General features: G+C 41.8%; 1 protein-coding gene across 1 annotated transcript; it reads left to right on the plus strand.

The window, feature by feature from the left end:
* Positions 1 to 13,006: 13,006 nt before the first annotated feature.
* On the plus strand, positions 13,007 to 20,130 carry LOC110527752 (adenosine receptor A1). The gene is made up of 2 exons (XM_021609249.3): positions 13,007 to 13,752; positions 17,293 to 20,130. The coding sequence occupies exons 1-2, from the start codon at positions 13,397 to 13,399 to the stop codon at positions 17,939 to 17,941; spliced, it is 1,005 nt and encodes a 334-aa protein (XP_021464924.1). The 5' UTR covers positions 13,007 to 13,396; the 3' UTR covers positions 17,942 to 20,130.
* Positions 20,131 to 21,070: the final 940 nt, after the last annotated feature.

A 21,070-nucleotide genomic window follows, 5' to 3' on the forward strand; every position in this document is an offset into this window, starting at 1 on the left:
TGCCTAAATAGGTATCTCCCCTGACATGGGCCTGTTTTCAATACAGACTCCTTTTGTCGTACCTTACGAAAGTTGCACAGTATACCCTTAATATTTTAATGAATCAAATCTAGTGATACATAACTTGACATTTCCGCCATCCGTTGTGACATTGTGGGAGCATAACCAACCTTCCAATTAATGGCAATGCATTTCTTAAATGCTTGATTACAGTTTCATTTGATAACAGTCCACAGTTTCAACATTTCCAAGCAAACAAAAACAGGGAGAAGGGAGAATCTGTAGACACGCTGAAATAAAAGACATACTCTGCCAGAATTCAGCCAGCCTTCACAAGACCATAACATACTGTATTCAAATATGTCCCCTTTTGTGTTTTACACCTCCAGCAGAGGAATTACATCTCTGAGTGCATGTTATTTAGTTACACTGGCATATAGTACGTTCTATGGATGGTCTTAAACTGCAGTTATTTATGTCTGAGATTATGTGAACATGACTGGGCATTCAAACATATCTGTATCCATTCATCATTATAGTCATCATCAATAGTTTCCACCAGGTCTTCCTCACATTATTGTTTCACATGCTTTGTGTCATCGGGGAAAGCCTCTATCAACCCTTGTTACAGTTTAGAAATCAACTTTGGTGGTGTGTCAGATTGTCTTAAAATAGTTTGAAGCTTTGAAGCATCTGGCTTGTCCAGTGTTTGCTGGATAGAGAGAATAAAGTGTTGTAACTGCAAAAATGATCATTAGCTCCGTCACAGACTGGTCTTCCCTGGCTGCCTGACCCTGCTGAGACCCGTCACCATCTGATCCTCCTAAGATGATGCATGACAAAGAATTACATTGGTGTACATGTATACATTATATTATCCAAGAATAGAATCAATGTTTCAACAATTGAAATTACCATTATTCCCAGATCCCAGACTGTAGCTTTAAAATTAAGCTGCTTTCCTGTTGATACCCATCAACTCAAGATGGAACTTTGTATTATTCACTGATAATGTGAATACACTGTGTACTGCAAAATTTAACTGAGCTCCATAGACTGGTCTTCCCTAGCTGTCTGACTCTACTGGGACACCTGTCTAAATCTAATCCAGCTAAGACATGCTGATCATAGTGTTGTGTACTGATGGTCCACCATGACAGTGAAGCCTGAAGAGCTGTTTATTACTGTGTCGGTGTGAAAAGTAGGGAATTAGCTAGGGAAACTGACAAATCGACATTACATTGCTATACTGACTATAATAATAGCCACCTCATATCGCTATCTGACAGGTAGCTACGGGCTAGATCTGAACTGGCTGTGGTAGCTACTAGCTAACTAATTAATTCACCTCAGTCAAGAGAGGATGAAACATTAGCTAACGTTACATCTCAGTTACACTACTAGCAGCACTGGGAATAAAAACTATTTTATTTATTTTTTCTATTAAGTTAAACAGCAGTTACCTTGCCAGCTACATCAGTCAACTAAAGAGTAGCCAGTTTCTCCTCTGCTTGCTTTTACAACTCGGAGAAAAAGCGCAACACATACAGATTGACAGCAGCTGCCTCTGTTCAACTCTCCCGTGATGGTCCAAAAATCCTTTCAGAAGCTTTGCCTTCACACAGCATGTCCGCCAGCTCTGTGGTGTACTCATGGTCCTAAGTCCAGCCGGCTGAAGCCTACCTGACCACTCTGAAGCGTCACATTGTCCTAAAGCACACCGATGCCATTTTTGGTATTAGAGTGCAATGATATCACAGTGCAATGATATAATGCAATTCCAGAATTTCAGAACGTGTGTGTCCCTCCCTCCCAACTGTCACACAAGGACCAACGATTTTCCTTAAGCATATTAATATAAACTTCTTCAGAAACTACAGAAATGACTCCTTTATTGGGTGCCCTGCTCCATAGCTCAAGGCATGACAAATCATGATCTCCAAATTGCTTTTTCTAATCCTCAGAAACACACAAAATGGAACAAGCCCACTTCACGTGACATTCAACGATTTAACTTTACCCCAAGCTTTCTCCACCACGTTGGACATCTTCAATAGGTTCACCAAGTCAGGCATACATAGTCCCAGAAAACGTACTCCTACCAGATACGATGGGAAATTACCACCACTAGATGTTTCCTTTCCCACGTCAATTTACATTTGTATTCTCACTGCCTAACCTGCCTCACGTCGGTAGCGTTGAAAGGCTGGTCATGGCTCACATCAACACCATCATCCCGGAAACCGTACACCCACTCCAATTTCCATACCGCCCCAACAGATCCACAGATGACACAATCGCAATCTCAATCTCACTCCACACTGCCCTTTCCCACCTGGACAAAAGGAACGTTTACAGTTGAGGTCAGAAGTTTACATACACCTTAGCCAAATACATTTAAACTAAATTTTTCACAATTCATGACATTTAATCCGAGTAAAAATTCCTTGTCTTGGGTCAGTTAGGATCATCACTTTATTTTAAGAATGTGAAATGTCAGAATAATAGTAGAGAGAATGATTTTTTTTAGCTTTTATTTCTTTCATCACATTCCCAGTTGGTCAGAAGTTTACATACACTCAATTAGTATTTGGTAGCATTGCCTTTAAATTGTTTAACTTGGGTCAAATGTTTCGGGTAGCCTTCCACAATTTTGTCCCATTCCTGACAGAGCTGGTGTAACTGAGTCAGGTTGGTAGGCCTCCTTGCTCGCACACACTTTTCAGTTCTGCTCACAGATTTTCTATAGGATTGAGGTAACTCTGTGGCTACTCCAATAGCTTGACTTTGTTGTCCTTAAGCCATTTTGCCACAACTTTGGAAGTATGCTTGGGGTCATCATGTTGTGGGGGTGCTTTGAGTGGCTTCTTCCATGCTGAGTGGCCTTTCAGGTTATGTCAATATAGGACTTGTTTTACTGTGGATATAGATACTTTTGTACATGTTTCCTCCAGCATCTTCACAAGGTCCTTTGCTGTTGTTCTGAGATTGATTTGCACTTTTTGCACCAAAGTACGTTCATCTCTAGGAGACAGAACGTGTCTCCTTCCAGAGTGGTATGACGGCTGTGTGGTCCCATGGTGTTTATACTTGTGTACTTTTGTTTGTACAGATGAAGGTGGTACCTTCAGGCGTTTGGAAATTGCTCCCAAGGATGAACCAGACTTGTGGAGGTCTACAATTTTATTTCTAAGGTCTTGGCTGATTTATTTTTATTTTCCATTGATGTCAAGCAAAGAGGCACTGAGTTTGAAGGTAGGCCTTGAAATACATCCATCTATCAGAAGCTTCCAAAGCCATGACATCCTTTTCTGGAATTTTCAAAGCTGTTTTAAAGGCACAGTCAACTTAGTGTATGTAAACTTCTGACCCACTGGAATTGTGATACAGTGAATTATAAGTGAAATAATCTCTCTGTAAACAATTGTTGGAAAAATGACTTGCGTCATGCACAAAGTAGATGTCCTAACCGTCTTGCAAAAACTATAGTTTGTTAACAAGAAATTGTTGGAGTGGTTGAAAAACGAGTTTAATGACTTCGACCTAAGTGTTTTTCTAACTTCTACTATAGATGTCCGGGGCAGGGTGTGTGTGGAGCGAGAGACAGCATTTCCTACATTTTAATATAAAAAGGGATTTTGTCAAACAAAACTATGCTACATTTCTATCTCTGGGACCCTCAGGGTGACAAATTAGAGCAAGATTAGTACATTATTTACCTTCAGAGGTGAATGTATCAAACCAGTTGCCATGATAAAAGGGTTTTGTTGTTGTGCACTCTCCTCAAACAATAGCATGCTATTTTTTCACTGTAATAGCAACTGGAAATTAGACAGTTCAGTTAGATTAACAATAATTTAAGCTTGATGCCCACATAAAGATGTCTATGTCCTGGAAAGTTGGCTGTTACTTACAACGTCATAATAATCACATTAGCGCATGTTAACTCAACCGTCCCGGTATAGGGACACCGATCCCGTAGAGGATGAAACCAGGGCTTTCAGAGCAACCAGACCACTGAGAACAATATCAGCAGCAACCCTAACAGTGCGGCCAGAAGTATTGACAGAGATGCTACACAGTTGAGGATACAACATGTTAATAGTGTAGGCAGCCATTAGAGGCGATAGTCCCTTAGCAACGAGTATCAATACCTTATTTAGAACCTGTATAATTCTCATATGGGAAATCTATTGCCAAGGGTATATTTATTTGCATTTTGTTTTAAAAAAAATGCATTTGTTAATAAACAAAAAGGGTGAGAATAAAAATGGACATGGAGGCAGGGGAGGATGTCAGGTGGGTGGGCACTGGGTTCTTATAAGTTTTTAATTTTACTTTTATAGATTTCCTGTTTACAGGTGAAAAAAAATCTGTATGATTCAGTTGCTCAGAAATAGAAATATGATGCAGTATTTGCCAGTTATCCAATGAATATGTTTAATCTCCAATATAAAGGTGCATGTTTGAGGGGCAGATGAAACAAGGAAATAAAAATTGCATTTAATGATTTGTTTGCTTCAGCAGTAAATGGTTATATTCCGTTTGATCCAGTTGAGTGACAGTGACCAGCGATGTGGGTTGTTGTTGGATAATATTCCACAATGTTCCAGTACAGATGTCAAAAGTGTATACCCACAATCCCTGGGGGGTAACAAGGGAATCAACACTTTCACTTCTCCTGAAGGACACATTGCTGAGTTATCCTTAAATTCTACTTAATTTATGAAAGCAGAAATGACAACCAAAAAACCAAAGCAAACAAACACATTATTACAAACACAATAACCATTATAAGAGATGAAACACTCATACAAACAGACAAATAAATTAGATAGCATGCTTACCAGTGGCTTGGTTATTTGTCTTTGTTAAATATTGATTTCTTTCTAGCTTGTAGACAAACTTTTAAATTAAATATAACACTGACAGAGTGATTTTCCTTTGTCTAGTCTAGTCTGTCAAATAAGCCCCAGCCCATAACTGAAGTTGTTGTGTGGGCGATAATGCAGGAGCAGCTTGTGCTCCTCCTAGCCTTCTGAGATGCTATTGGTATTTTGGCTTTCAATGCCATTGTTTTATTGCTGGTTCCCCCAGAGCAAAACAACAATATCTGGTGACTCATTGTGCTTTATGTTTCACCATTGAAACACATTCATCCAGGCTACGACCATCTTCGTTGTGTGGAGGTGCATTACATCAGTCTTAATAAGATAGCAAGTGCTCTGTACTGTAGCTTCAGAGCTGCATTAGCACTAATGGGTAATTCGAGGCATCCATCATCTCTAGAATAGGATGTTTGGTGAGGATGTGGAGAACATTGCACTCATTTGGTGAACCGGTAATAGGACCACCTCACCACAGTCACATAATCCCAGAGGAACCTGACGGATATCTGCATGGTACTAATCTAATTCATGACAGATATTCATAGAGATACAGTCTCAGAGGTGTAATCACTGGCCAGTTGTTTTCTGTCGCAAAATGTACCCAGAAGTCAGAAGTCTGGTGCCTTTTCACTAGAGGTCTACTGTAGATAATATACCATTTAGCAAAACTTTCTCTAAAGCATCTCCACTCCAAAGGTGAAAAAGTTTTTTTTTTTTTGTATGGGTGGTCCCGCCGGGAATTGGGCTCACAATCCTGGCTTTGCAAGTGCCATGCTCTACCAACTGAGCCACTCATTGGCCTGAAACATCTCTTCTATAGGTATATTACATATTATACAACGGCTGAGTCTAATCCTGAATGCTGATGGGTTAAAACTGCATTCCAGCCGGTGTCTTTTCCACAAGTTACCACCGGCTAAATCTGTGACGTTAGAATCCCTATTTACTCTGTTCCATTTTACTGCCCAATCCACTGTCTCATCAGCCAAGCCAGGCAATTTATAAACTTGATCTCCACTATATATAGCATATAGACATTATCTCACATTTCTTTTAGACTAACATTTAGTTTTCAACAGCGGAGGTTTGTATTAACCTTGCTGTCTGTCTCTCTGTCATTTGCAACATTGTTTCAATATTCAAATTAGATCTCAAGCTGTCGCATAGTAATGAACGTGTCGGGAGTCAGGATGAGACAGCTTTTCTCAGCCAGTCAAAACATTTTATGGATATATAGTTAAAAATATCAATAGAAAACAGGTCAAATGAAACGAACTGCAGCTAGTCTTTCAAGCTTCAGTTTGAAGTGATTGTGTTACCTGTGTTGTTGGCAAGCTTCTCTAAACAGCAGTGTCCTGATGAGAGAGCACATTTTCATCATGCATCATTTGCTAATTGTTATGGAGGCAGCGCTCCTAGTGGCCGGGGACTTTAAATGCGGGGAAACTTAAATCCATTCTACCAGCATGTTAAATGTGAAACCAGAGGGAAAAAACTCTAGACCACCTTTACTCAAATCAAATCAAATTTTATTTGTCACATGTGCTGAATACAACAGGTGTAGGTAGACCTTACAGTGAAATGCTTACTTACAAGTCCTTAACCAACAATGCTTCAAGAAGTTAAGAACAAATAAATAAAAATACGTTTTAAGTAAAAAATAAATAAGAAAAAAATAGAAAATAAAAGTAACAAATAATTAACTAGCAGCAGTAAAATAACTAGCGAGGCTATATACAGGGGGTACCGGTACAGAGTCAATGTGCGGGGGCACCAGTTAGTTAAGGTAATTGAGGTAATATGTACATGTAGGTAGAGTTAAAGTGACTATGCATAGATTATAAACAGAGAGTAGCAGCAGCGTAAGAGGGGTCTGGGTAGCCATTTGATGACCTGTTCAGGAATCTTATGGCTTGGGGGTAGAGGCTGCCTTTTGGACCTCGACTTGGCGCTCTGGTACCGCTTGCCACGTGGTAGCAGAGAGAACAGTCTATGACTAGGGTGGCTGGAGCCTTTGACAATTTTTAAGACCTTCCTCTGACACCGCCTGATATAGAGGCTCCGTGAAGCATATGATATTACAGTTTTGAATGTCCCGTTGGTAGTTTAATCTTGAACGTAGGTCATCGATTTTATTCTCCAAAGACTGCACGTTTGCTAGCAGAATGGAAGGAAGTGGGGGTTTATTCGATCGCCTATGAATTTTCAGAAGGCAGCCCGCCCTCTGGCCCCTTTTTCTCCGCCTCCTCTTCATGCAAATCCCAGTGATCTGGGCCTGTTCCCGAAAAAGCAGTATGTCATTTGCGCCAGTCTCGTTAAAGGAAAAAAAGGATTCTGCCAGTCCGTGGTGAGTAATCACAGGCCTGATGTCAAGAAGATATTATCGGTCATAAGATAAGATTGTGTACAAAATAAGTACAAAAATAAGTTACAAGAAATGCAAATGAACAAACAAAAAACATAATCGGTTGGGGACATGTAAAACGTCTGCCTTCTTCTCCGGCGCCATTGCTAAACTGAAAAGATTTGGCATGGGTCCTCAGATCTTCAGCTGCAACATGGAGAGCATCCTGACTGGTTGCTACACTGCCAGGTATGGCTACTGCTCAGCCTCCAACCGCAAGGCACTACAGAGAGTAGTGCATACGGCCCAGTACATCACTGGGTCCAAGCTTCCTGCCATCCAGGACCTCTATATCAGGCGGTGTCAGAGGAAGGTCGTAAAAATTGTCAAAGCCACACTAGTCATAGACTGTTCTCTCTGCTACCACACGGCAAGCGGTACCGGAGTGCCAAGTCTATGTCCAAAAGGCTTCTCAACAGCATCTACCCCGAAGCCATAAGACTCCTGAACAGCTAATAAAATGGCTAACCAGACTATTTGCATTGCCCCTCCCCTCTTTTACGCTACTGCTACTCTCTGTTCATTATCTATGCATAGTCACTTTAACTCTACCTACATGTACATATTACCTCAATTACCTCGACTAACCGGTACCCCCGCACATTGAATCTGTACCGCTACCCCCTGTAAATAGCCCTATTGTTATTTAGCTATACCGCTACCCCCTGTAAATAGCCCTATTGTTATTGACTATATTTTGTGGAAGGATGACATAGTATGAATAAATTAATAAAAATAACGTTTTTAATTAAAATATGTCAAAACTTTATTTGAATATGTTGGTAACCTGTTGTATGAAAGGGACAATACCCTGGAAGCATTCGGGGAGTATCACTTAATTATACACAATAAAAGCTTGTCACTATACCTTTACCAACCCTCACATCAAAGCTCACTTTTCAGATTCAGATTAGAGCGCAGAGCCGAGCGTGTTCATATTAATTGATATTCTTTCCTAGTTATCGAGTTATTAGCCCAGTTATAGATAAGTATAGGTCAGCAATGGGGAGTTACTGCTTCCTACAAGAGCACAAAACAAGTAGGCCACATTTCAAGCTGTCTTTTGAAAAGCCAATAAAGTGAAACGCTTAACTCTTAAGTAAATGGGCAGTGTTGTATTTTGAGACAGGCTTGAATATGCAAATAAGCCTATAGGCAGAGGGGTAGTCTACATTGTCAAATTTTCTGTATGGTAATAATAATACATTTGATTTTGTAAAGTGTTTTCTTGCATCATACAACACAATACAATGCCATTTACAGTCAGCTATTTGGCCAATGGTGTTACAGACCAAGTTAAAATAGAAAATATCAAGCCCTTCATAGTGTAAAAAAGTCACATGCAATGTAGACTTGCATTGAACACCACAAATACTGTAGGCTATATCATAGAAATCAAAGCTATTTCTGTCATGTACTGTCATGTTGTCTTGTCTCTGTCCTTTCCCTTCACCCTGTCTCCCTCTGCTGGTCGTTGTTATGTTACCTTTTCTCCCCCTCTTTTCCCCAGCTGTGCCTTGTCTCCTCCTAATTACCCATTCACCCCGTTCCCCACCTGTTCCCTTTTTTCCCTCTGATTAGGTCCCTATATCTCTCTCTGTTTCTGCTCCTGTCCTTGTCGGATTCTTGTTTGTTTGTTTGTGTCATTCATGCCTGAACCAGACCATCGTCGTGTTCCTGTAACCTTGTCCTGTCCTGTCGGAATCTGCCTGTCCGTCTGAGCCTACGTTTTGTTTTGTAATTAAAGATACTCTGTTTTGTTAATTCGCTTTTGGGTCCTCATTCACGCACCGTAACAATTTCCATGTGAAAATGTTATGTGATTTGCTCCATTGGTTTTGTTGGTAGGCCTACATTATGCTCAAATAGCCACAATAGGCTATTGGTTACTGTCAAAAACGGTAGGGGTACAGCCTCAGTGTTCCATGTAAACGTGCGCTGGAAGTTGCACAGAATTCTCACAACTTTCAAGTGTCCGCTCAAATGATAACAAATGTGCTCAGTGCCTCAGGAAATTACAGGGGACATTGCCTGGGACCCTCTCTGCAGATGTCATACAGCACATGGGAAAGGTGATACCATCTCCAAGACAAGTGATTTACTTCTGTGTCTGCTCACCAACACGTTAACGCACAGCGCACAGTCTGAGGTCAGAGGCAATGATCCCCCAAAAAGTCCAGAGTCATCGGTTTCCTCCAAAAAAGAGAGTATAAAATGAATGTGTTTACAGCAGACGTTGAAACCTCTACTCTCCTTAATGGATTGAGAGGGGCCATCACAGAGATTGCTTCATTACTGCATCTTTTGAAGTGGCTGCCAACTGCCAAGATTTTCTGATTCAGAGATGAACATTGCCTTATTGAGAGAACTGTGTTTTAGGTTAATTAAATGTTTTTGTCTACAGGCTTGCTTAACCTCGAACACACCATCCTGATCTCCCGAGCTCACATTAAGCTTGGGAGATCAGAATGGTTCGTACGAGGCTACGGCTTGCTGCCGGTTATCAAAATTCTGCTATTCCACTCCAATTCATTTCCATGCATATGATATCTCAATATGTGAATGTTTTAATTGTGTGTCCCTTTTCTAGCTCCATGACTATTCTAGCAAAGCGCTGGTCCAGAATGTTCAAGTTGATGGAGCGAATATACAGAATGAGGCTTGAAGTACAACTGGCGGGCTGTTAGCCTGTGTGAAGTTCAAGTTTTAAAAAATCACATAAAAAGATTATGTTTTAAGATGATGAAAAGGAAGAAGTGTGTTGTATGAGAATAAATCTGCCTGCTGTTCATCTGCCTGCCGATATAGAATAACAACGGAGTAGGTAGTGTTAAGCACTAATGTACTATTCAAAACGTACTAAACTCAGCAAAAAAAAAGAAACGCCCTCTCACTGTCAACTGCGTTTAAATTTCAGCAAACTTACCATGTGTAAATATTTAATATGAACATTACACGATTCAACAACTGAGACATAAACCGAACAAGTTCCACAGACATGTGACTAACAGAAATGGAATAGTGTCCCTGAACAAAGGGGTGGGGTCAAAATCAAAGTAACAGTCAGTATCTGGTGTGGCCACCAGCTGCATTAAGTACTGCAGTGCATCTCCTCCTCATGAACTACACCAGATGTGCCAGTTCTTGCTGTGAGATGTTACCCCTCTGTAACGGTTTTCGTCGTCGGATGAGGAAGAGTAGTCGGACCAAAGCGCTGCGTGGTAAGTGTTCATGTTTGTTTATTGAACTGAACACTCATACAAACTAACAAGAGAATAAATGAAACCGAAACACTAAACAGGCGCAAACACTAAACAGAAAACAACTACCCACAAAAACCCTGTGGGAAAAGCTACCTAAGTATGGTTCCCAATCAGAGACAACGATAGACAGCTGTCCCTGATTGAGAACCATACCCGGCCAAAACAAAGAAATACAAAAACATAGAAAAGAGAACATAGAATGCCCACTCAAATCACACCCTGACCAAACCAAAATAGAGACATAAAAAGCTCTAAGGTCAGGGCGTGACACCCTCTCTTCCACTAAGGCACCTGCAAGTTCCCGGACATTTCTGGGGGAAATGGCACTAGCCCTCACCCTCCGATCCAACAGGTCCCAGACGTGCTCAATGGGATTGAGATCCGGGCTCTTCGCTGGCCATGGCAGAACACTGACATTCCTGTCTTGCAGGAAATCATGCACAGAACGAGCAGTATGGCTGGTGGCATTGTCATGTTGGAGGGTCATGTCAGGATGAGCCTGCAGGAAGGGTACCTCATGAGGGAGGGGGATGTCTTCCCTGGAACGCACAGCAGTGAGATTGCCTGCAATGACAACAAGCTCAGTTCGATGATGCTGTGACACACCGCCCCAGACCATGATGGACCTTCTACCTCCAAATTGATCCTGCTTCAGAGTACAGGCCTTGGTGTAACGCTCATTCCTTCAACGATAAACGCAAATCCGACCATCACCCCTGGTGAGACAAAACCGTGACTCAACAGAGAAGAGCACTTTTTGCCAGTCCTGTCTGGTCCAGTGACGGTGGGTTTGTGCCCATAGGCGACGTTGTTGCCAGTGATCTCTGTTGAGGACCTGCCTTTACAACAGGCCTACAACCCCTTAGTCCAGCCTCTCTCAGCCTGTTGAGGACAGTCTGAGCACTGATGGAGGGATTGTGTGTTCCTGGTGTATCTTGGGCAGTTGCTGTTGCCATCCTGTACCTGTCCCGCAGGTGTGATGTTTGGATGTACAGATCCTGTGCAGGTGTTGTTACACGTGGTCTGCCACTGCGAGGACGATCAGCTGTATGTCCTGTCTCCCTGTATCGCTGTCTTAGGCGTCTCACAGTACAGACATTGCAGTTGATTGCCCTGGCCACATCTGCAGTCCTCATGCCTCCTTGCAGCATGCCTAAGGCACGTTGACGCAGATGAGCAGGGACCCTGGGCATCTTTCTTTTGGTGTTTTCCAGAGTCAGTAGAAAGGCCTGTTTAGTGTCCTAAATTTTCATAATTGTGACCTTAATTGCCTACCGTCTGTAAGCTGTTAGTGTCTTAACGACCGTTCCACAGGTGCATGTTCATTAACTGTTTATGGTTAATTGAACAAGCATGGGCAAACATGGTTTAAATCCTTTACAATGAAGACGATTATTTGAATTTTTATGATTTATCTTTGAAACACAGAGTCCTGAAAAAGGGACGTTTCTGTTTTTTGCTGAGTTTATCTTTCTCACAAGTTAATTAGCTGGGGAATGAAATTAAACCATGGATTGCTCCTGAAGAACCACAAATCATAACTTGCACATTACATAATTCGAATTACTCCCATGGTAGCTTGTGTACTGATGCTTTCTGATTAAGGAGAAATCGATGTCAGCATTGTAGGTTCGCCTTAAGACTGGGAAGCACTCCAGCCACACTAAAGATTATTTATTAATTCACCTTTAAGGCTAAAGGCAAAAAGGCAGGGTATAACATTAATCTATAGGGGATTTAAGGTTCTATATCTCTACAGATTCTCTTTGTGGATATTCAGGAAGTAAAAACGTCACATCACTTACAGAACATCTGGACACAGTGTAAGGTCCATTAATTTATGCAAAGCTATTTGAGAGGATGACAGCGGTCTTGGTTAGCACAAATGCGTGGGGGGCAGATTGTTCGTTTGGTTCTTCACAAATCTTCTTGGGTAAGTGGGCTCCGAGTGGCGCAGCAGTCTAAGGCACTGCATCTCAGTGATAGAGGTGACACGTGTTTGATTCCAGGCTGTATCACAACCGGCTGTGATTGGGAGTCCCATAGGGCGGCACACAATAGGCTCAGCGGTATACGGGTTTGGCAGGGGTAGGCCGTCATTGTAAATAAGAATTTGTTCTTAACTGACTTGAAATAAATACAAAAAATAAAGTGTTACGGTCATATTTGTAGTGCATCTCAGGTGACAGAGTACTAAAAACTTAAGATGGCACCTTGGCACTCCAACTTTATTTGATACCCTATTAGCTTGAGTGGCCCTGACGAAAAGCATGCAATCTCCCAAATGCTTGTTTTATAAGACCCACCTGCCAGACCATAGTCACAGCTCCCCCCCCCCCCCCACACACACACACACACGCACACACACACACACACACACACACACACACACACACACACACACACTTCTGATGGTATGTGGGGAGCTCGCTACTGTTCCAGAGGAGTGATGGGAGGTGGTGGTGCTGCAGACTGCTGCAAAGAGAACGAGGCCCCTCCCTTGTTTCAGAGAGAGCCTCTCTCCAAGAGTGAGAGCAAGTGAGGAGGAGGATGAGTGGAGGAGAGAAGCAGGGGATCAGCTTGTCAGTCAGTCAGTGTGGAGCTAGAAGAGGACGCTGGACATTCATCTCCCCAGATGCTCTAATTGACATAGGGCCCACTCAATCAATGCCAGATCAGCGACAACCCACGCTTCTCTCAACAGCAGCAACTCAGAGGGAACACGTAGAATGGAGGAGGACACAATGAAATTAGTTGAATCCATAGGACCAATTGAAGAAAAACCTCTTAAACCATTTCCATTCTGAGGCAAGGCAAAGGGAGATCTGAGGACTTTTAAAATGTTTTCCTTTCCCGGTATCCAGCCACGGGAGCATGTGGACATGATTTACATCTCCATGGAGACAGCCATCGCCCTGGCCTCTGTGCTGGGAAACGTGCTGGTGGTGCTGGTGGTTTGTGTTAACCGCGCCCTGAGAGACACCACGTTCTGCTTCATCGTGTCTCTAGCGGTGGCCGACATCGCTGTGGGAGCCCTGGTCATTCCCCTGGCTATAGTGATTAGTCTGGGGCTGAAGACTCAATTCTACACCTGCCTCTTCCTCGCCTGTCTGCTCCTCATCATCACCCAGGGTTCCATCCTGTCTCTAATGGCCATCGCCATTGACCGCTACCTCCGGGTCAAGATTCCCATCAAGTGAGTCCACTGTATAGCCACCGGTTGCATGCTATTTATTGAAAAACAACTGCCAAATTCATGACAAAAAAAACATACCTTAACTGAAATACATCACATGAAATACATTTATCTGGTCTGCAGCACCACCTGTCATGAAATTACAGAATAATCGGGGTTTTAAACTTTTAATAGAGGATTGTCCATAATGAGATGGATTTTGCTTGAGGGCAACAAATTAAGAATTTTACTGTATTCCTAGTGAGGACCATTTTCTGTTCATTCTAATTATACATTAACTTAGAGTGCCTTCAGAAAGTATTCACACCCCTCGACTTCTTTTCCCACATGTTTAATTAAAATTGATAACATTTTGATTTTGTTTCACTGGCCCACACACACAACACCGCATAATGTCAAAGTGGAATTATGTTTTTGTACATTTTCACAAATGAATTAAAAACGAAACGCTGAAATGTCTTGGGTCATTAAGTATTCATTGCCTTTGGTATGGCACGCTTAAATAAGTTCAGGAGTAAAAATGTGCTTAACAAGTCACATAATATGTTTGTGTGCAATAATAGTGTGCACTCTGTGTGCAATAATAGTGTTTACATCATTTTTTTATGACTACCTCGTCTCTGTACCCCACACATCTGTTAGGTCCCTCAGTCAAGCAGGGAATTTCCAACACAGATTCAACTACATAGACCAGGGAGGTTTTCCAATGCTTCACAAAGAAGGGCACCTATTGGTCGATGGTTAAAAATAGAAGAAAAAAAATACATTTAATATCCCATTGAGCATAGTGAAGTTATTAATAACACGTTGGATGGTGTATCAATACGCCCAGTGACTACAAAGATACAGGCGTCTTTCCTAACTCAGTTGCTCAATGGTTTCACCATGAGGCCAATGGGGACTTTATAACAGTTACAGAGTTTAATGGCTGCGATAGGAGAGAACTGAGGATGGATAAACAACATTGTAGTTACCACACAATACTAATCTAAATGACAGAGTGAAATGAAGGAAGCCTGTACAGATGACGGAAGCTTATACAGAATAAAACAAATACAAAACATGCATCCTGTTTGCAATAAAGTAAAGTAAAACTGCAAAAAAATTGTTTAAAAAAAAGTACATTATGTCCTGAATACAAAGTGTTATATTTGGGGCAAATCCAACACAACACATTACTGAGTACCACTCTTCATATTTTCAAGCATGGTGGTGGCTGCATCATGTTATGGGTATGTTTGCCATTAACAAGGACTAGCAAGTTTTTGGGGGGATAAAAATAAACGGAACAGAGCTAAGCACAGGCAAAATCCTGGAGGAAAACCTGGTTCAGTGTGCTTTCCAGCAGATGCTCGGAGACAAATTCACCTTTCAGCAGGATAATAACCTAAAACACAAGGCCAACTATACACTGGAGTTGCTTACCAAGATGACATTTAATGTTATTGAGTGGCCTTGTTACAGATTTGACTTAAATCGTCTTGAAAATCTATGGGAAGTTTTGAAAATGTGTGTCTAGCAATGATCAACAACCAACTTGACAGAGCTTGAAGAATTTTTTAAAGGATAATGTGCCAATATTGTATAATCCAGGAGTGCAAAGCTCTTAGAGACTTAACCAGAAGACTCACAACTGTAATCACTGCCAAAGGGTATTCTGACATGTATTGATTCAAGGGTGTGATTACTTTAGGAGGGCGCTGTATAAGTGGACTTTTTCAAAGGCCTCTTTATATTGATGTGCGAGGGATACCAAGGGAGTATGCGGTAGCAATGTGCACTATATATACAAAAGTATGTGGACATCCCTTCAAATGAGTGGATTTGGCTATTTCAGCCACACACGTTGCTGACTTGTGTATAAAATCAAGTGCGCAGACATGCAATCTCCATAGACGAACATTGGCAGTAGAATGGCCTTACTGAAGAGCTCAGTGACTTTCAACGTGGCACCGTCATAGGATATCAACATTTCAACAAGTCAGTGCGTAAAATTTCTGCCCTGCTAGAGCTGTCCCGGTCAACTGTAAGTGCTGTTATTGTTAATCTGGGTTTGGCGGATGCTAGAAGAATGCTACCTGCCCCAATGCATAGTGCCAATTATTTCATTGTTCGGGCTAGGCCCCTTAGTTCCAGTGAAGGGAAATCTTAACTCTACAGCATACAATGACATTCTAGACGATTTTGTGCTTCAGTTTGGGGAAGGCCCTTTCCGGTTTCAGCATGACAATGCCCCGTGCACAAAGCAAGGTCCATACAGAAATGGTTTGTCTAGATGGGTGTGGCAGGACTTGACTGGCCTGCACAGATCCCTGACCTCAACCCCATCGAACACCTTTGGGATGAATTTGAACGCCGACTGCGAGCCAGGCTTAATCGCTCAACATCAGTGCCTGACCTCACCATTGCTCTTTTGGTGGCTGAATGGAAGCAAGTCCCCGCAGCAATGTTCCAACATCTAATGGAAAGCCTTCCCAGAAGAGCTGTTGTAGCAGCAAAGGGGGGACAAACTCCATATTAATGCCCATGATTTTGGAATGAAATGTTGGACGAGCAGGTATCCACATACTTTTGGTAATGTAGTGTATCTGAGGAGAATTTCTCTCAGACTGCGGAAAGCCATATATCTATGCTTAGTTGAATAGAAATCAATGGGCCAGACATTGAAAGGTTTTACGTATATTAAAATGGTCTTGTCTGTCCCAAGGAGTGATTTTTAAGGCTGGTTCGTTTGGCATTTTTGGCAAAGTTCCTGGTGCGTCTTATTTATTTGTATTGTCATGTGGACAGGGGACCAATCCCACTGGGTACACACTAGTTGAATCAACGTTGTTTCCATGTCATTACAATGAAATGACATTGACCCAATGTGAAATAGATGTTGATTTGGCGTTTGTGCCCAGTGGGAACTTACTATTAAAGGGAACGGTTCCTTAATTTGGCTGTTTAATATTAAATTATCATACATTTGGTTTAAATTGTATTGGTTTCATAGTGCCATCTTTTATTTTCTCACATAAAAATAGAATAAATAAATCAATAAATCAGGAAAGAAATGTAGATGTTTACATTTGCTTAGCTTTCAGTATTTTGCATCCCAAAAATCCATATCTTTGTCCTCAGGAAATTTGGTGACTCTTTATAAATCACCATCAATTCATATATGAATGCATTGTGCTTCTGTCACAGAATACGTTTGACACCCTGTTAGCTTGAGTGGCACTGAAGCAAATGGGTATAACAGTATAACAGTCCATACATGAATTTAATTAATAATGCAATAAACCGAGATTGTGCATCATTGTTATTCATAACATCTCATGCTTTGCTACTTATAACAACATGTACTTTAAAAATGCATGCCTAATGCATCTATCAAGCATTTCACACAGATGGCTTATGAAAAGATATTTCTAGATATATTTGACTGGAGATTATCTGAAGTCTAAGCGAAACTTTATCTCCAACTGTTTTGCATGTTCCATGTTTGACTGTGTAGTTTTTCAAACTGACTTTGATCATTCCTCTGGTCCCCTTCAGGTACAGCATCATCGTGACCCAGAACAGGGCATGGGTGGCAGTGTTCCTGTGCTGGCTCCTCTCTGCCCTGACCGGGCTGGTGCCAATGTTGGGCTGGCACAACGAGCACACACACGGTAACCTCAGCACCACCAGTGATGACATAATAGTTTGCACATTTACCACGGTCATGCGCATGGACTACATGGTCTACTTCAACTTCTTCGGCTGGGTGGTGGTTCCTCTGACCATCATGATCGCGCTGTACGCTGAGATCTTCAGGGTGATCCGGAAGCAGCTCAACATGCGTGCAGAGGCCACTTGCGACACCAGCAAGTACTTGCACAAGGAGCTAAAATTAGCCAAGTCCCTGGCGCTCGTCGTCTTGCTATTCGCTCTATGCTGGTTGCCCCTGCATGTCATGAACTGCATCCTCTTCTTCTGCCCGGAGTGTGGGATGCCCAAGAGCGCCATGTACATGGGCATCTTTATGTCCCATGTCAACTCTGCCCTCAATCCTCTGGTCTATGCCTTCCGGATACAGCGGTTCCGCGCCACGCTAGTCCAGATCGCCCGCCGCTGCATGCTGTGTAAACACAAGGAGACCAGCCCCTGCCCCAACCAGCCCAGCCCACCACCCTTGTCTGATAAATCTCCAGTCCACCCTTAGCCAGGACCTTCATTGTTTCTATGCTTTTCCTGCGGAATAGTTGCGTTAAAGAAGTAGCCATAGTGCAATGAGGAGGAAACTTGTGTTACGCAACCGTTGTGAGAGACATCTGGGATGAAGGAAACAGTACGTGGACGCCCCCAATTACTGGAATGAACTCCAACAAAGAGCACTTCACTGAATTATGGAAACGAAATGAATTTACAATTGATATAGGCCCCACCTGGGAAAGACAATCCAGGAAAAAGGAAGACTTTAAATAAGAATTAGCCCAGCCCATATCTGCAATTTCACTCACTGATGCCAGCTGCAATGCATATTGAATAATTTGCTGTATATCGAGATCCTTGTCAAATTGGCCTGTAACACACTCATCCTCTTTCAGCTTTAGTGCCAAGCTAGTGGCATGTGTATGGGTGGGGTGCTGTTATCTTGCCAACTGTTTTGGCAAATGGCGTTGGAACAAAAATAACAATTTACAAGAGTTGGTTCAGTACTACTGTAAAATCCCATGCTTTCCCAGGAAGATGACTCAATATGCCTATATCTGTTTTACAGTCAAGCTATTGTCCATCACGGTCCACAAAGGAAATGTAAATCAAGACAATTCTCTGTAAACCAAGCTCCACAGATTATTCTAAAGAAGAACGCTGTTTTCAGGTGAACAGGTTCAACAATGCTTTGTTTGAGAAGAATGATCTGTAGTATTTTCTCCTGAGCTTGGTTGTGCCATAATTTTTATAACACTGACAGGGTGTTGGAAAAGGCTCCAGGCATCTGAGTGAGCCCGATTTAAATCTAGAGTGAATTAATTACATGCAGTACACTGGCTGTGTGATTTATACAACCCTGGAAAACCTTCATGCAAGCCTTTGTCAGTTCTGCTTCCTCATCAACTTGACCCTCACAAGGCACTTCTGTATAACTGATACACATAGGGGTAGGTGGTTGGAAAGAGTGTCTGGGGATATTGCATTTGCATTCAAAGTTAATAAATAATCACATCCTACTAATTACACACTAGCTAAATTGCTTGACAATCTGCATCATCAGCATTGTTTTATATGGCTATCGGAGTACGGGATTTTTTGAGATTCTGATATTACCTCCAAATGTTTCCTAAATGTAGAGATACTGAAAGCATGCACTGTCCTTGTTTATGATGTACTTCGACATCATCTTTATCACAAAGTACAAATACATCTCTGACTGAGGAGCACGCAAAATGTGGGTTCAACAATGGGCAACCCACCACTTGGCAAAGCACGCCGCAGAAACCAATCAATCCTGAGCCCAAAGGGGGTTAACACCTGACCCCAGAGAGTGAAGCGGTGGACTCAAATAAAGAGAGGGCTCAGATCCTGCATGGATCTGTTAGAAATAGCTGTTAGAAATGGACAGTCCACACAGACAAATTACTTCATGACAGGACATGGGAGAGGTGACACTGAGGCAAGGGCTTGTGCAATTTGCTCCTGTCACTCATGTTGTCGGTGAAAGAGGAGACTGACCTGATTGACAAAAGCCAATTTTCCATGTTTAGTTCACACACACACACACACACACACACACACACACACACACAAAATACAAGTATTCAGAAGGGACACTCTAGCAGTATTGATGCTGTAAATTTATAATCACCAGACACTTTGCATTACTCTTTAGTTTTGTGAATGTTGAAATCTTGAAATCCCGAGAGGATTTAGGGTGATGTGATTCATAGAATCCCCCAATGGAGGACGTCTTAAAGAACTGTCGCAGGAAGACCAACCAGGAGAAGAGTACCTACTGCATGGACCGTTACTTTCTTGTCTTTGTCATCTTCTTCCTCTTTGTGCTGTTTGGGAACGTGGTGGGAGTCAAACGAGCATAAGCTTAAGCCGTTTATGATCGACTTTGCCACATACCTGTTCGCCCAGGATGAAGGGGAAGAGATGATTGAACTGTATGCCTATTGGACAGTATAACATCCTCATGATTACCTGAGGATCACCACACCAGACGTTGTGATTTGTCAGTAGGCCACTTTGCTTTGACAGAAATATTTGAAATGTGATTAATTGTTGTCTGTTTGGAAATCCTGTTTTTGTTTGTAACTGACGTGTGCATGGAAATCCATTAGATGTACTCTGAATAATCATCTAAACTCCAATATGGTCAATTACTCAATAAACTAAACTGTGTAATTAAAGTGTGCTCGCTGAAAGCCAAACACAACTTTAGAAATAGTTCATAATTCTTCTCCCTCTGCCACCTCTAGCGGCAAAACCATAAAAGCTACCAACACAACTGTAAAGGTGAATTGCCACTTAGAACCAACTTTTAAACAGCTTATGTCGCATAGATATTTATTTTATTTATTTTTATTTTACCTTTATTTAACCAGGCAAGTCAGTTAAGAACAAATTCTTATTTTCAATGACGGCCTGGGAACAGTGGGTTAACTGCCTGTTCAGGGGCAGAACGACAGCTTTGTACCTTGTCAGCTCGGGGGTTTGAACTCACAACCTTCCGGTTACTAGTCCAACGCTCTAACCACTAGGCTACCCTGCCGCCCCAATATGAGTCAGAAACATTAATTGTAGTGTCAAAATCGACTACCAACTGTAAATTGGATCATTTTGGTCATAAAGTCAGGTTCGTCCAAAACAAAGTTTTGTAAGTGAGTTCGTCACAATTTACTGGAGGATTGGGTATGGATTATTTACACTTTTGCCAATGATGCCCAATTGCCCAGAAACAACACCATGTGGTCTGCCCCCCAGCTGCCATATGAACATTTGTTGTCTGCATGTGGATGTAATGCACGCACATTTCCCTCTGAAAATAGGAATGAAAATGGGCTTCCATAAGTTTGTTCAACAATCTTGGGCAGATGGATAGGATATGGATTACCTCTTCTACTTGGGCTGTCAACCATCAAAATCTAAGACTGGCGTGTTGTTGGTAAATAGCTATGTTTTGTTTATAGCTAGCTACATTACGAAGCATGTGATAAATACATTTGATTTGATGTTCATGTCATTATGGGATAGGCTATGTAGCTATGATACTAGGTTATTATAATGTGATACAACAAGCTAAATACATAGCCTCTCCCTGACATATAATGTGATAGGAAGATTT

This window comes from Oncorhynchus mykiss, chromosome 7 (assembly GCF_057628025.1).
Source record: "Oncorhynchus mykiss isolate SJ-2025 chromosome 7, ASM5762802v1, whole genome shotgun sequence".
In the NCBI taxonomy this organism is placed as follows: Eukaryota; Metazoa; Chordata; class Actinopteri; order Salmoniformes; family Salmonidae; genus Oncorhynchus; species Oncorhynchus mykiss.

Bases quoted from the DNA above. Each gene is read 5' to 3' on its own strand.
- LOC110527752 (XM_021609249.3), top strand. From the start codon at position 13,397: ATGTTTTCCTTTCCCGGTATCCAGCCACGGGAGCATGTGGACATGATT. The intron at 13,753-17,292 runs GTGAGTCCACTG...GGTCCCCTTCAG, and splicing joins CGGGTCAAGATTCCCATCAA to GTACAGCATCATCGTGACCC.